Raw genomic sequence first — 16895 nt, forward strand, 5'->3', positions numbered from 1 at the left:
CCTGTCTTCATCTTTAGTTTGGTTCCCTGTATGTCCTGTCTTCATCTTTAGTTTTGTTTGCCTCCCTACAACACTTACACACTTCCCATTCTTCCTCCTCCCTTTGTGACCTTAGGCACCTTGGCTCTCACTGATGCTCAGAGCATCTTTGGTTTTGAATGGAGGTGACGGGACTATGGGGGGAGGTGCATTTTTATCATTGTTGTCCCAATGCCTGTGATACTGCTGGCACTTAATTGGTAGGGATTAAGAGCACAAAACCTTAGTCCTCCTAACAAAGAATGTGTGGTCCTTGTGCCAGCTGCATGCCTGTGCAGACATCGCCACGGATTGCATTCGAATGTATATTCGCAAAGCCATTTCCCCTAGCCAGACCTTCTTGCAGGCGAGTCTTCAATAGTGATCTCAGGGTTGCTGAAGGTGTTCCCTGTGCCAGTGTGCTACAGAAACTCTTACACAGTTGACTTTGGGGAACATGGATCCATGCAGTTGTGCTGACAATGATGTCAGTGAGACCAAAGACAAAGCACAAAGTCCCTTATCCTTGACCTCCAAATAGACATCTGCATTCGAGGGCCCAGATCCCTCGGTGTAGACAGTGGGCAGAAGGCAACTGGAATCAACCCACAGTGCTGGAGGGCCCCCAAGAGAAGGACAGATGGGAGGCAGAATTTCACGCATCTGACCAAACAGCTTTGGTGGAGCCAGGGAGGCAAGAGCGTCTTTTAGACAGCGGGAGGTGAGAGGGTGCACTGGTGAGGAGGGTATGGTGAGGAGGGCACGACATCAGGCCTGCAGAGCCACAGACCTGGTGAATCTGCAGGTGCAGAAGTGTGATTGAGGAGGGTGGGCTGTGCATGCAAGGGGTGAGAGTCGGGAGTGGGGGTGGGGAGGGGGGTGGGGAAGGGAGGGTAAGCGACAGAAATGAACAGCCACGCTCCTGGATTCTATTAGATGACTCCACGTCAAGGTGACAGACAACTGCCATTGGAGGGCTGGGGCAGGGATGCCCAGGAGAGGGATTTGTGGGGAAACCCTCTAGCTTGCTGCCTATTCTTTTGTCCCAGGTTGGATTCTCTGCACTCCCCTGTCCCACTGGATATGCAGTGCTTTTGACTATCTTATGCATGGTTTATTCCTCTGGCTTGGATGGCAGTACTTCTAGTCAATTTTCCTATATAACTTTATAGATCAAGCAACATAGCGATGGGCCGTGCGAGCCTCAGGTCCATGGTGCCTCTGGGAGGCACCGATGCACACATGCCCAGCACTGACTTGTGTGTAAGCACAGACTGAATGCGATTAGATTGTCTTGCCTCTACAACACATTTTTGCATTGTAGAATTGGATTTAGCTTTGCCTTGGATGAAATAAAAATTATTTTTTAATAATCTGGGATGTGAGCTTTTTATTTTTGGGTTGCCTGGCGGTTAATTTCCCCCGAGCTGACAAGTTTACTGCTTGTGTTGAGAACGTTACCTGCTCAGGTGAGAGAGTATGTGTCAGATGTCTTGGGGTTTCTGACATACCCAAGCCATTGGTGTTGTTTTAATTCTGGTCCTTTGAAAAGGTGGTCCCCCCCACCCGCCCCAGGCCAGACTCTGTATGCTGATGACCCCAGAAACTCTGGAATCACTGGAAAACATCCAGCTGAAGGATGCAAGTGCTAAACATAAAGGACCCAAATTAGAGTCTCAGAACACTCATCCAACAGGCCAAGTGTAGTGGTGTACTCGAATAATCCCAGGTCTGGAGAGGCAGAGACAGGAGGATCCTGGGCACACTGGCCAGCAATCTAGCCTGCTTGGTGAGCTCTAGGCCAGTGAGAGACCCTGTCTAGAAAGAAAATGCTAACACTAACTGCCCAAAACCTAATGGATGGCACCTGAGGAGCAACACTTGATTCCCCCCCCCCCAGTCTTCATGTGTGTACTTGCATCTGTATGCATATGTGCATTTGCACACACACACACAAACACACACACACACACACACTCGTACACTCATAGAGGATCAACCATCTTGGGAGCGCAAAGCCCCGTATGGGGTTCTTGTCTCGTAGGTGCAAAGCCCAGGTTCAAAGCCCACCCCATCCAAAAGTTAGCAGTCTCGATCGTTGCTATGGTTTAGATGTAAAATCCCACCTTCAACTCGTACACCAAGTGCAGTGTTTGGAGGTGGGCGCTCTTGTAAAGCGACAGGGTCCTAGAGCTCTTTTTTCCGTGATATTCTCTCATTTCTGTCTCTCTGCCCGGGGAACCATGTCTGCTTTGGCTTCCATGACCTTCCAGCTCTATCTCCATAATAGTTTAAATGAGAAAGTTCCCCAAAGGCTCCTATGTTTGGGTGCTTGGTCTCCGGTTGATGGAACTGTTTGGGCAGGATTAGGAGGTGTGGGCTTGTTGGAGAAGGTGTGTCACTGGGGATAGGCTTTCAAGTTTCAAAAGCCCAAGCCATTCCCAGTCAGCGTTCTCTGCTGGATCCAGCTCTCGGCTGCTGCTCCAGTGACTGCCTGCTACCGTGTTCCCAGCCCTGACAGCCATGGACTTGCCCTCTGAAATTATAAACCTTAATAAATGGTTACTTCTATAAGCTGCCTTGGTCTTGGTGTTTTGTCACAGCAATTGAAAAGTAACTGCGACAGTGGTTCTTATTTTCAGTAGGGTATGGGGTTCTGCCACAGAAGGCTCTCCCCGCATGAGGCGACTCTACAGCTCCCTTCCTTTGTTTCTCTTCTCTCAAGCCTCACTGACTTGTGTGTTAAAGATATTTGAGGTATTTTTCAGTTGCTTCAGGTTCAGGGGAAGTAGATCTATTCCTTTCCTGTCACTCTGTTCTTGTTGGATGAAACTCACAAAAATGCACATTCTTATAAAAACTCATTCAGAGGTGTTTTTTAGACATTTTATTTTGTTATAATCCAAAGCAAGAAATAACATAAATGTCTTTGGACTGGTAAGTAGATGTAATTTGTTGCCTTGTTTTCCTGTAACAAAACACCAGATGTGAGTATTAAAAAAAAAGTTTTTCTTAGTTCACAGCCCTGGAGGTCAGAGAGCATGACACGGGTATGTGGTGGGTTCTAGCCAGGGTCTTCTGGTAGATGGCATTACAGTGGTCAAAGTACGTGCTAAAGAGACAAACTGTGTGAGGAGAGGTTCTGGGGAGAAGCTAGTTGCGTTTAGAACAACCCACTCTTGAGGCACTCCCAAACTAAAGCATTAAAATAAAAAGGTTCATTTTATTCATGATTTTGGGGCCTTGTTTGGTCAACAGCAAGATGCCAGTGCCGTATCCAGGAACCACCAGCTCCCTCCCAACATGGCAAGAATAGGGGAGCGGGGCAGTTATGTGCAAATGGAGAGGTCTCATGAGGAAATAGGAAGCCAAAGAGATGTGAAAGGTGTACTTGTTCCTTTACACAAACTCCTTCTTGTGGGAGCTATCTGGGTTCCCCTGAGAACTATATTCTCAAGGGACATAGAGGATTCCATGTCCCCTCCATGGGCCTGCCTTGGTGACCTAACATTCTTCCACTAGGTTCCACCTCCTAAGGGTCCCAGGACCTCCCAACAGCACCACAGAACAGGAACAAGTCTGCATCACAGGGACATATAGGGGAAGCTTGAGACTAAGGATATAAATATAAAGTTAAAGCTAAAGCCACTTCCCTCCAAGCTGTCTATCCCATTACTAGCTGCTGAGTTTAACATTTATGATGGTTGTTGGTAATTTTTCTAACCACCTTTCTTACCTAACAACAGATCCATCTTCTTTGTGTTCCTTCTTATTTTGAGTTGCTTGCTTTAAAAAAAGTGTATTTCTTCCTTTATTGTTTTGAAAGTAAAAGCTTTATTTCCATTCTTTTAATAGTTAACCTTTGCCACTTAGAATAGAGTGCACACCTTTTATGGGCCATAACTTGAATTGATATTTAACCATTTGAATAACTTAAGAAGGTTAGAATATTTTAAATCCAATTGTCTCTTCCAACTCACATACTGTTGTTACTCTACAGTTCAGCAGGGCTTTGGAAATTGACTCATGACCTTACCTCTATTCCCTGGGGATTTTGCCTCTTGATATAGACCCAGGATCCCCCTAGTTCTTTCCCACAATCCCTTTCAACCCTTCCTCCTAGATCATCTTTGTTGCTTTGTGTCAATGGCTGTCAGAAACACTTTCTACTACCGTGGCCTCAGTGGCCACATTCGGTTCAGACTCAGATCAGTACCTTAGTCACAGAAGCATCTTCTTGCAGTAAATGGGAGATAACACAGAGATCCACATCTGGACAGTGAGCCAAGCATGAGATACCTTAGAGCACTCAGTCTTAAATAGGCTGTCTGAAGGCTCAGGAATCTATGCAGAAGAGGAGACAGAAAGATTTTAAGAGTCAGAGGTGATGAGTGACTTCAAGGAAATAGTGTCCTTCAGACACAACAAGACCAATGCACATATGAATTCACAGAGACTGTGGCAACACATTCAACACCTGCACAGGTTCAAGCCAGATGGGGTCCCAGGAAGTGGACAGAGGTCCCACCCCTAAAAAGAAGCTATTTGCATTGATATCCATTGGCAAAGATAAAATCAGTTTTCTACGATGAAGTGTTACTTGGTATCTCAAGTATAATCTAGGGCAGACGCCATGCTCAGGAATAGTTGATCAACACAAATAAACTTCATTGTTTTCTGGGGGTACTTTTTGTTTTATTTTGTTTTTATGTTTGATTATTTTGTTTTGTGGGTTTTGAGAGAGAGGGAGAGAACACAAAATTGTGTGGGTAGAGAGATGGGAGGATCTGGGAAAAGTTGGGTAAGGGAAAACACGATCAAATACATTGTATAAAAAAACTTTTTCAAGAATAATTATGGTGGTCTGAATGAAAATGGCCCCCACAAGCTCATAGGAAGTGAATTTTTTGAATGGATTAGGAGATGTGGCCTTGTTGGAGGAAGTGTGTCATTAGGGGTGGGCTTTGAAGTTTCAGATGCTCAAGCCATGCCCAGTAGCTCACTATCTCTTCATGCTGCCTACTGATCCATATGTAGAACTCTTGGCTCCTTCTCCATCTTCATGTCTATCTGCATGCTGCCATGCTTCCCATCATGACAATAATGTACATAACCTCTGAACCTTTAAGCCAGCCCCAATTAAATATTTTCCTTTGTAAGAGCTGCTGTGATCATGGTGTCTTTTCACAACAATAGAAACCCTAACTAAGACAATAATACTTGGAAAGTATACTTCTATGTAACAGACAGTATTCTAAGTGTGCTGATTCTCTTAACACTTACACAACCCTACAAGACATTATTTATTTACTTATTAGTCTTATCTTCGTGCTATAGACATTGAAAAGGAAAGCATTAAGGAACCTTTCCAGAGATTAAACTGGTGACATGAGCATTCTGATTTTAGAGCTTACACTATTGGCTGCCACAGTCTTGGGCCCCCAAAACAGTTATTTATGATTTTGGAAGGCCCAGGCATTGAACCTAGGGCTCATGCATGCTAGGCAAGTGCTCTATCATGTAATTTTATCTGCAGCTCTCTTTTCTTCAATTTTTTGTTTTCAGAAAGGGTTTCACTATGCCTCTCAGGCTGGCCTTGGCAAACTCTCTCTGTTACCCAGGCTAGCCTTGAACCTGCTATTGTGTGTCCTCAGTGGGTAGGCTTACAGGCCTGGCTTTTCTGAAGTGTAAATTGCACATACAAAATGGCCATCTTACACATTTGTTAAGCATGCTATGCAGTGGTGTTAGGATTATTTGTGCTGTGTTGTCGCCTCAACACCATCCACTTACAGAAATGTTTTGTTTTGCGAAACTAAAATTCTGAGCCAGGCATGGTGGTTCATGCCTTTAATCCCAGCACTCAGGAGGCAGAGGCAAGTTGGCCACTGAATTCGAAGACAGCCTGGTTTACATAGTGAGTTCTCTGTGTAGCCAGAGCTACATAGGGAAACTCTGTTTCAAAAATTCAAAACCACCTCCAAAACCACCACTATCACCTCCAGCACCAACCCCACCATCACCATTACCACCGCCACCACCACAAACTCCACCATCACCTCCACCATCATCACCAACATCACCTTCACCACCAACTTCACGATCACCTCCACCACCATCACCTCCATCACCACCACCTCCACCAACTCCATCATCACTACCACTTCCACCATCACCACTATCATGACCACCACCACCACCAATAACAACAACAACAAACTGAAACTCTGTGCTTAGCAAATAACTCTTTATTGCTTGCTCCTTCCAGCTCCTGGAAGCCCATTAATTTGATTATATATCTCATATAAGTAGAATAAAATGAGATGTGTCATATGGAGGCTTATTTCCCTTAACATAATGTCCTTGGTTCATCTGTGTTGTCTTTATTCCAATATCAGGCAGAGAGGAAAGAAGGGAGGACAGTGGAACAGGATTATGTAGGAATCACACTTAACCCCTCTGGCCTCTCCAGTCTCAGTTCACCATTTCCCCCACTCATCAGCAGGTTTCCTTGTCTCTGTTTACTTCTGCCTACACTGGCAAGTAATTGCCTCCTCAGGATCGACTCATCCCAAGGTGTGGTGTGGCTATTTCCTTCAAATCAAAATATTCCCTTCCAGAATATTTTGAAAGGAGGAAGCCAACAAGACCCCAGAAGCTAATGGAGTGTAACAGCTTCAGGAAGCTCCCAGAACAGGTTAGATAGTTCTAGAACTTGTGAGTTCTTTTCCTGAGGATATACAGTAGGATATATTGTTGGGCGGGCTGGGGGTAGGTGGACACATTTCAGTGGAGCTGCCTGCGGGTTGTTCAGGGAATTTCAGTGATGCTGCTTTAGTGAGTTGCTAACCATTGGGGAGGGGGAAAGGTTTTGGTGGTGCTACTGCCTTTAAGTGTCACCCATGTGATCCCGATAAATTCCTTGTTAGAGCCTACCAAGCTAGACTTTGTGGAATCATTTCTCTGAGCTGTTTTTGATGCCATATATATACATGTATATGATATATTCTTATGAATATATATATTATGTGTTGTAGTAAATTAAAAAATTGGGCTAATAATGTTTATTATTAAAAGCCTAATTATTGTAGTGGTGTTATCTAACCTGCTATCCTAATCAATAAAAGACATAGACACCTGTTAGATTTTAGACTAAGTATCATTTTACCCAGGGCTAGTCAGATATTTCTACCTAAGCTATCTCATTATCTCCCAGCCCACATCCCAAGCCATCTGCTTTAATCATTTCTGTCTGGTTATTTTCCATTGATAATCCCCAAATACTTGCTTATGCTCTTTATCTGGGCTGCTTCTCTCCATGCGGAACCTCAGATTCCTCCTCCCAGTCCCCATGGTTCTTTAATTAGCTCACTGGATCCTTTCTCCTCTACCTCCCATGATTCTTCTGTCTCCCAAGGCCCTCAAACCTTAGCTCTGCCCCTCACTTCTGCCCTTCCCAGGTCTAGGCCTTTTATTCAGCCAATCAGGGAGGCAAGGCTACACAGCAACACTTGGGTATGTGAGTGTCTGCTCATAAAAGGCCTCGGGAAGCAGCATAGTTAACAATCAAATTCAAAGCACCAGACCAAGCTGTTGTAATTCCCTTTTTTGTCTGTTTGAAAAGGCAATTTTTAAGTAAGAACAACTATCAAACAATTAAAAAAAAAACCAATAGATATGACTTGCATACATAATGTCTAGTCAACCTTGAAGAAAGAATTGTCCATCCTAATTTGGTGAATCTAAAGTTTTGTACCTAAATTATTCGCTATCACACCTTGTATCTATCAGCCTAGAAACATCTATGTAGACCTTAAGATGCCTTCTTAACTCCTAAGCAACTAAATTTAATTGTAAAACTATAACTATCTGGTCTTCAACCCTATCAGAGAAGGAATAAAATTTCTTGAGAAAGCAGGAAGTGTAGAAAATGTACTCAGCAAAATTGGCACCCAATGAAGAACAGACAGAACAAAGATGGGTTGGGTAGGAGCAATTGCATGGAACCTGCAATTTAAAAGACTTTCTGCCAAGACTGATGCACTGAGCACAGAGCACCTTTGCCTACCTTTTCATGTGGCATGGGGTGGCAGGCCTCCTTGATGTAGTGGCAATTGTGTGTCCCCTGCTGTGGGTGACAAGACTTACAACCAAAGCTGAGCTCTCCTAGGATGGAGCATCCTGGGTCTGGGGGAGGGTCCAGGGCGGCCATCTTTCTCTATGTAATATAGGGTTGTACTGTGAAATGCTGTCCTCTGGGCATGGCATGAGCACTGCGGTCTTGAAATAAGAAGAGCTGTGCTTGCTTCCTCACAGGGTTGGGCCCACTAATATCCCATCATAAAGAGGAGGGAGGGCATGAGTAATTTGAGACATTACAGTAGGTGCCGGAGGCCCAACCCTTCCCTGAGGATATATGAGCTATTAGTGATTGTGAAGGGGAGACTTTTTTTTAGTGATATAACTGCCCATAAGTTGCCCTACTGCTGTAGTTAAGCCCTCACCCACAGTGGACTAGGGTGGACTCCTTCCTTCTGTCCGTTGCTGATGCCCCATCTGAGATCAATACAGTTTTGCTCATTCATTTTCAGGAAAAGTTAATGTAATAGGTGGCACATCTCCTTCCGGGTTTGCCACATGAGGATGGGAATGCCCCCTAAGCAAATACATTGTGCCAACAAGCCTGTGGCTTTGCTGTGGGTATCAGATAAGCAGTGGAGGGTGAGCTCTCTGTTCAGGAGAATTTGCCTGGGTGAGAGTAATGGAGAGCAAAAAAAAAGACAAGGAGGGAATTGTTCTCATTAGCCTTTTATTTGGCAGAAAAAGTGGAGGAAAGGGAGGATGAAGTGGGGGTGTGGCCTTGATGTTTCTTACAGCTGGCATGGTGCAAGGGAAAGGCAATCCAAATTAGGTCTATGCTAAATAGCACTTCCTGGAATCCCCAAACTTGAAATTCATGGGACTCATCAGACAGCTGGGGGTGGGGGTGGGGCGAGTGAAATAGAAGTGATAGAGGCTACCTGGTCCCTGTAGGACCAGTCTTTGGTACAGAGAGGAAAGCTCACTATTCAACTTGCAGATGAGGACCATCATAATGGCCTAGTGTGGGAAGCTATGATGAGCAGAAATCTGCTGCATCTGAGCTGTTTGAATTGGGAAGGACTTGTAGACAGGGAATGAAAGCGCCTTCCCAGCCAGCTGGCTTGCGAGTCCATGGGACAGCCGGTGAATGAGAGTAGTCCCAGTGCCGTGGGAGCAGAGAAAATAACTGATGTAACTACCCAGCCCCCTTTAGACAGAGGCTGAGTTATCAGAGATTAGTCTCTGATGGACTGGTTCTCAAGAGCCATTCGCTGAGATCCCCATGCAGCAAAGGACAGGTAGGCATCACTGAGAGGACTTGGTATGGAAGACCACTATTTCAGAAAGAAGGTAAACCAGCAGGGGTCTTAGAACTACGGCTTTAGCGGCTTTCCTGAGCTCCGTGGTGGAATTTGATTTGCTACAATGTAGAATAGGCTTTGACAGATCTGAACAATTCAAACTGGCATGTAAGCCGGGTTTAAAAGGTTGAGTCACCAGGAAGATATGAACAAAAAGGCAAAGCAAACAATGAGGCCTGCCTGGGTAACTTGGAAGAAAATGTGAGATTTGTGTTGAGCCTGGGGAGGGGGTGGGGATAATAGAAAGCTAAATGCTACTCAGGCAAGCCTCTGGCAAGGGTGGGGTTTTAAACCTTGAGTAATTCATCACCAAAGGTGTGTGTGTGTGTGTGTATGTGTGTGTGTGTGTGTGTGTGTGTGTGTGTGTGAGTGTGTGTAGCTAACGGGGCTAGGGGGATGTCTCAGAGCACTGGCTGCTCTTCCAGAGGACCTGTATTTAATCCCCAGCACTTACATTCGGGCTCACAACCTCTTTAGCACCAGTCCCAGGGCATGTAATGCCCTCTTCCAGCTTCTCTGGGCATCAGGTACACATTCGGTGCAGACATACATGCTGACAAAAATGTCCACAAATAATTATAAATTAATTAAAATAAATTTTAGAAAAAGACTTAGTGAATGACAGAATGGCCCATGTAAAAGGATTAAGCTCGCCTCGGAGTTCTGCTGTGTTTGTTTATCCCCTGCAATAAGGGGTGAAGGTTTGCTCGGCCTCTTCAGGAACCAGATGTGGTTGATGGAGAAGGAACAGTTATGGTACCAACTGAGAACCTGACAGGCATGGGGGACTCCCCAGCGGCAGGCTAGAACGTGGGCTTGAATGCTCTGGCTCTGGGCTGGGCCAAGCAGTGTAAGACACCGCTGCTGGAATCACTAGGTGTAGGTGGATGCACAGTGGCTCCGCAGCAGGGCCCCAGCGTGAGGAGATGACAGGACTCATAGAAAGTTACGGTAGATTATTGTGGTGGTTTAAATAAGAACGGCTCCCCGCAGGCTTATCTAGGTAATGGTTAGTCTTCAGGGAGTGGTACTGCTTGAGAAGGATTAGGAGGCGTGGCCTTGTGGGAGCAGGTATGGCAATGGTTGGAGGAAGTGTGTCACTGGGGGTAGGCCAAGCCAGGCCCAGTCTCTATTTTCCTGTTGGCTTTGGATCCAGATGTAGAACTCTCAGCTACTTCTTCAGCACCACGTCTGCCTGCTTTCCCACTATGTTGATGATGGACTATACTTCTGAAACTATAAGCAAGCCCCAATTAAATGCTTCTTTTTTTTTTTAAAAAAAGCGTTTCAGTCTCTTTTTTTTTTCAGTTAAAAAATTATTTATTTATTATTTATTACAATTTATTCACTTTGTATCCATGCTGTAGCCCCTTCCCTTTTCTTCTCCCAGTCCCACCCTCCTTCCCTCTTCTGCCCCTATGCCCCTCCTCTAGTCCACTGATAGGGGAGGAAGACCTCCCCTTATATCTGACCCTAGCCTTCTTTTATAAGAGTGCTGTGGTCATGGTGTGTCTTTGCAGCACTAGGACAGTGACTAAGACAGTCATGGAAAGCTAGATGAGAAAGTGTCCTCCATCATATTGCTGTACCCAACACTGCTCCCTGACAGGACGACTGATGTCAGTGGTGGCATCTTTCACACGGCATTGGAGCCTTCTAATGTTTTATTTTAACTGTGCCCTTGGCTGCTGACTCTCAAGACCAATTGGCACTTGCTTGGAACAGATGGTGGTGGGCCTTCAGAGAGGCTGACTGTCTTCTATAAAAAGTTTTCTTATATAATGCTAAACCTTGAGTATCTTACAGATTTGGAAGGGCATCTGGAAGAACAGTAAAGAAACAGCAATTAAAGAGCTTATGTGAAGACATTCTGTGTGGGGGGAAGAGGCATGTCCAGAAGCCTTAAGGTTACTGGATGGAATCTTAGTAACAGAGGTAGATTGCCACCCTGTAAGTCACTGGTCATGGAGGCCCCTGAGGTCCTTTAAACCATAAGTGTTTTGCCACTGCTGTTGGTTGCATGCCAGAACTAGATGGCAAGTAGTTCTTGTTGTCGAAGACACCACACACTTTGGCTGTAGGACAGAGAGAAATGAGGATGGGGGCTGATGTGGAAACTTACTTCCTGCCCCATGCTTTTTTTTTTTTTTTTTTTTTTTTTTTTTTTTTTTGTGCCAGGTGTTACCCTGACTGCCAGGGAAGAATTGCTGACAGCCCTGCTGTTTTGACCCTGTATGCTGCACTACCTATGTCAGGTCCGATGTGGCTATGGTGCAATAATGACACAACTGTTAGAGGTGTGGCCAACTGCTTCCTTGGTGGATTTAAACCCTGCTGCACAGGACTCATATTTGGTACTGTTAGGACAAAGACATGTCCCAGAGAGACTCCTGGCTTCAAGGGGAAAGCTATTGCTGTTGTTAAATATATTAATATGTTAAATATGTTATTGTTGAATATGATATGCCTGTCAAATTGCCTTCTAGACTTTATGGTTATATCCATAGGTTTCTGTCTTAGTTATGGAGGAACATTTCTCTTTTTTTCTTTTTGGCAGTTGGCAGTGGTTACCATGGAGTCTCACAACCAGCTGTTACGAATAAGCGACAGTGCTGTGGCATAGTGGCCCAATGAAGGGGCAGAAAGTAACCACCTGTCCCGGTCCTGGTTAGTTTTTTTTTTTTGTAAACGTGACACAAGCTAGGGTCAAGTGGGAAGAGAAACCTCAACTGAGAAAACGCCTCCATCCAGATTGCCCACACACGAGACTGTAGGGCATTGTCTTAACTGCTAGTTGGTTGAGAAAGACCTAGCCCATTGTGGGTGGTGTCAATCCCAGGCCTTTGGTCTGAGCGGTATAGGAAAATGGGCTAAATAAACTGTGAGGATCAATCCAGTAAGTAGCGTGCTGCCATGGATTCTGCCTCAGTTCCTGCCTCCAGGTTCCTGTCTTGGCTTCCCTCAGTGATAGACTGTGACTTGAGAGTTATAAGATGAAATGGCGAGACCAAGTGTTCTAGGGCACTGCTTGACAAAGTCCCAGTGCCTGGATGCCTTGGATTGACCCTTTATCCTCTTGGTGGATATATCTTACTGTCAAGAGCCTCTCTCCAAAGGCTAGAGTTGGAATGATGTAACAAAAGCTGGTGTTAATAAAAAAAAAAATAAAACTAGTGGTAGTTCCCTAAGGGAAAAACAGCTATGCAGAAAAGTGAGTCTTCCATAGACCGTAATTAAATTTAGTGTTGGATTATTAATAAATGATATTTGTAAGCACGATGTAGAGGATTTGAGAAAAAAATTGTTAAAGAAGAAAAACTTAGGGAAAATCTGAAAGCTGACAAGCTGTAACTAAATCACTAGTTTTTCATGTTTAGCTTCAGAAACAAGGAACTAGTATGGACAGGAAGAGATTTTGATCATGCTGCTATTGACAGGCCTTGGTACTTTCCTGAAGACAAAGGAAGCACGTTTAGAAACCCTGATGTTCTAGCCCTTACAGGATTGTAATAAAGACAGAAATTGTGTTGAAACATGGGTTCATGACAAAGTCACAGAGACAAGCATTCTGGCTCAGTGAACTGCCTGCCTTCTTGAATAAACCTGTCAGGCCAGAACTTTTCTGATATTATAGAAAAACAGAAGGACAGACTGTCTTTAAGAAAAAATGGTTACATAATATTTTAAAAATCCAAGAAAAGGATGATGGTTTTATCTTAAATATATAAGAAACATAGAGGAAGGAAAGGAAGAATCAACTAAGGGTCAGAAATATCGAACTTTTGAAGGAGATAAGTGTGATGTAACAGGTGGAAGAAAATAATTTTAAATCTGTTACTTCCATGCCAACTTAAAACAGAATCAAACTCAAATAGAATCATCCTGTCTAGCATTTTTGTAACCGCAAGGCTTTCCAACACTAATCACAAGGAAGAAAACTTTGTGTTAAAAGAAAACTGGTTTTATCATAATGTTAATTTTTAGTTCTTATGACATTTGGTGTTTGCTTACTTTGTTTCTTTTGTTCCTATATACTTATGTAACCAAGGAAGACCTAGGCCTACGTAATCAATGATTAAAGTTTCTGAGGAAATGATTTTATGTATAAATAAAGCTCGCAAGGGACACAGGTTGTCAGAGCAGGTCAAGCCGTACTGAGACGTGCTTCCTCCCTGTCCCGTCTCTCATGAAAGGAAACTGAGTGGTCTGATCCTTCCATCCCTCGTCCCTCAGTCGCTCTTGCGTCCACCCTCCCTCAAGCCCTTCCCTCATCTGGGGCTGGACCCCAGCAATGAAATAAACCCTTCATCCCTAACTTACATTTGATCATGATGTTTTATTACAGTGATAGAATCCTTAACTAACACATCACCTGTCTATACCAGCCTGTCCGAAGTTCAGGGAACATCACTGAAGAGGAGGGTAAAGGAAAACAAACAAAAACATATAAGATCAGGGGTGGAGTATTATACACCTTTCCTCTGAATTGAAATACTTTTTTCCTGGAGACAGGAGGGAGGCCCATAAGACACAGGAAGCTAATGAGAGGACAGTTCATGAGGCCTACAAGGCACAAGAAGCCCACAGAGTCGTAGGACTCATGAAGTCCTTTCCAAGTATATACAAGTAGTCACCAGTTACCGGGGGAGGGGTGATATCTGGGATAGAGCTTCTCAGTGGAACTATCTGTGCACTGTGCTGAGAACATCAGTGATGTCTCTTTCATGCGTTATCAGCTATGGTAGGGGAGGATGATGCAGCCCCCTTCAAGTTACCTATGCACCAGTAAACCCATTGGTTCAACAATCTAGACTCAGGCGGAATAATTTCTTTGGTTTGTCATTGGTGCTCTATCTGTGTCGGATGGGCATTTGTTCACGTTTTCCAGGGAACCGTCCTGTAACACCAGGCTGAAGACCAAAGGTGTGACAGTCTTAGATGGATTCTTATCAAGCAGTCCAGGAAGCCTATGCCAACAATTTCTCGTACCTGTTTAATGATAGCACAGTGATAACAATAATAAAAACACCGAGACACTAGACTATACATCTTACATTAGAACTGGCTGATTTCTTACCCCAGTGGTTTTAGGACTGGGCAAAGAAGACAAAGGCTTTCCAGACCCTTCTCTCATCCACTCATCCCTTAGTGATCTCCCAGGAGAGAGCCAGATGACTTCCATTCCTTCCGTGGAAGGGAGAGCCTCCTTGGCTGAGTAACACTTCTGAGAATTGAGTCACTGGCCTGCCTTCACTCAGCGGACTTCCTGTCTTCCCAGAGCTCGGGAGAAGCAAGGGTGGCTGATCTAAGTCATCTGACTTCCTTCTGGGCACCGCTGCAATGTGTTTGTCTGCGTCCTTGGCTGCTTCAGGAAATACCAGGGTTGTGTTCACGGAGGATCTTTCCCTGTGTCTGACTTTGAAAAAAATCACACAGTGGGTAGGTCTGAGGGGGAAGCAGCTTTTGGATGTGTTGGACTGCAGCGTTACATCTCAGACTAGAATGTTAAAAAAAAAAGAAAAAGAAAAAGAAAGACAACAGCAAAGAGAAAGTTAGATGACTGGAAGTTGACAAAGTAGTGACAAGGTCAACATTATCTTCCTTAAGATCCTTTTTTTTTTTTTTTTTTTTTGGCCTCCTGTGCTCCCTTCCAGGGGCCAGGAAACTTCACAACCCTTTCTGCACTCTTAGCATCTTCTCCCCCAAAGGGCCCGGCAAGCTCATTCTGGTCATGAAGAATGATAAAGCTTGGAATCTCGGCCTTAATAGAGAGATCTCAGGCTGTCAGCTTGCTGGGAGGGAAATATATTTGGGATGTAAAAGGTCATCAGAGCTATTTAAGTCAAATCTAAGGATGGTGCGTGCCCTCAGGATAGACGGATTGAGGGAGCTCCTCCCACCACCACCGTCGTGGGACTGAAACACTCACCTTGCGCACATTGTAGATCCAGTCAAGATAGGCAGTGACCTTGGTATACACTCCAGGAGTACTGGGGCTCCCACAGCCATGGCCCCAGCTCACGATGCCTACTACCTGCCACTGGTCAGAGTGGTACATCAGAGGCCCACCACTGTCACCCTGTGAAGAGCCAGGACAGGAGCCACTGGGGAGGCAGGCTGCAATAAGGTGGCCTTCTCCCTCCTGTCCCTGACTTGGCCCATCCGTTCCCTGCCCTCTCCATGGCTCTGTGTGTGCTGGCTTCTCCACCTCCTTCTTGCTCATATTGGTCAGTGTTCTCTACTCTTGGGGGAGAAAATGGCCCATCTGTGGGCAAATAAATTGAGGGCAAACTGCTAGCCTAGCAAATTATATTAGCAAACTGTACTTGGTTTAGTCCAGTAGTTCCTACATCTATTGACTCATCAACAGAATGCCTGCTTCTGTTAGGTCCTGTTCTGGATAACGGGGATTCAATCAACTGGGGAGAACATCTATGCCCTTTGGAAGTTTACAATCAAGTAGGTTCACAGAGCCAATAAATGAGCTGATGACAAACATAAAATAGTGAAAAACGCTCTTACTGCCTCTCTCTGAAACCGCTAACACTGTGGTCTGATTGCCTGCTTGTATATCCTCTCTATGGCCACCATGAATTCCTGGAGGGCAGATACTGTCTCCAAATCTGTTATGTTTGTGGCACACAAGAGATGATTTAGAGACAGCTCTTGAATGAGGAGCTTTAACATCTGGAGATGGGAGTAGGCTGAGAAATTTGAATGAAAATGGTTCCAAAGATTCTCTGGAGGTCTGGGGTGGTAAGAAGGAACATAGGAGTTACTCAGATGTCCTGGTGGCCATGGAGATGGGAGAAGGGACACGTACCAAAGCTCACCTAACATGAGATGATCTTTTTAGTTAAGTATAGCAGTATAGGGACCACGACAGAGAACATAGACCTGGAGTCACTGTCGCCAAAGAGATCATAGATGATGGGAAGTGAGGATGGGTGGAGAAGGTAGCAATGCCATCTCTAAATGTGAAATATGTATTTAAATTCTTTCCGCTCATCTGTAGCCACTATCCACCCACCCCTCCTTCTTTTCAGGCCATGTCTCTGCCCTCCTTCATCACAAACAAATCGAGCGTGACAGGCTTCACGTGGGCATCCAGTGTGTAGGTTTTCACACCTCTCTAGGACCTACGACCCTACTGATGAACTCCCCGCAGTCGTTGGAGGACCCACCTGGCAGGTGTCCACACCACCATGTGGGGTACCTGCACACAGCATCTCAGCGGTCACTTCTCCCTGGTAGGCATCCTCTGCATTGCACCGCGTGCTGTCGATGACCTGGACTGACGCCTGCAGCAGCGTGTCAGACATCTTTCCTGGGAGGTTGAAAACGTATTTCCTCATTCTCACCTTTCCCCTCAGCCTGGATTACTTTTATGGGCCATCAATAGTTTCTGATGCCTGAAATTTTGGTGCCTGGTCA

The 16895-nt window shown here is 44.9% G+C and overlaps 1 protein-coding gene across 2 annotated transcripts in view; it reads right to left on the reverse strand.

Moving 5' to 3' along the window:
- Positions 1–13971: 13971 nt before the first annotated feature.
- The window catches only part of Tmprss4 (transmembrane serine protease 4), a 33108-nt gene continuing 30184 nt past the window's right edge, over positions 13972–16895 (reverse strand). For both annotated transcript variants that reach the window (XM_055622176.1, XM_055622177.1), the window contains 3 exons: positions 16646–16788; positions 15391–15540; positions 13972–14958 (listed from right to left, as the gene is read on the reverse strand). In XM_055622176.1, the coding sequence (XP_055478151.1) occupies positions 14947–14958; positions 15391–15540; positions 16646–16788 (305 nt within the window). In that variant the 3' untranslated portion in view covers positions 13972–14946. The remainder of the gene's footprint in view (positions 14959–15390; positions 15541–16645; positions 16789–16895) is intronic.

This window comes from Psammomys obesus, unplaced genomic scaffold (genome assembly GCF_907164565.1).
Source record: "Psammomys obesus unplaced genomic scaffold, mPsaObe1.curated_primary_1811, whole genome shotgun sequence".
In the NCBI taxonomy this organism is placed as follows: Eukaryota; Metazoa; Chordata; class Mammalia; order Rodentia; family Muridae; genus Psammomys; species Psammomys obesus.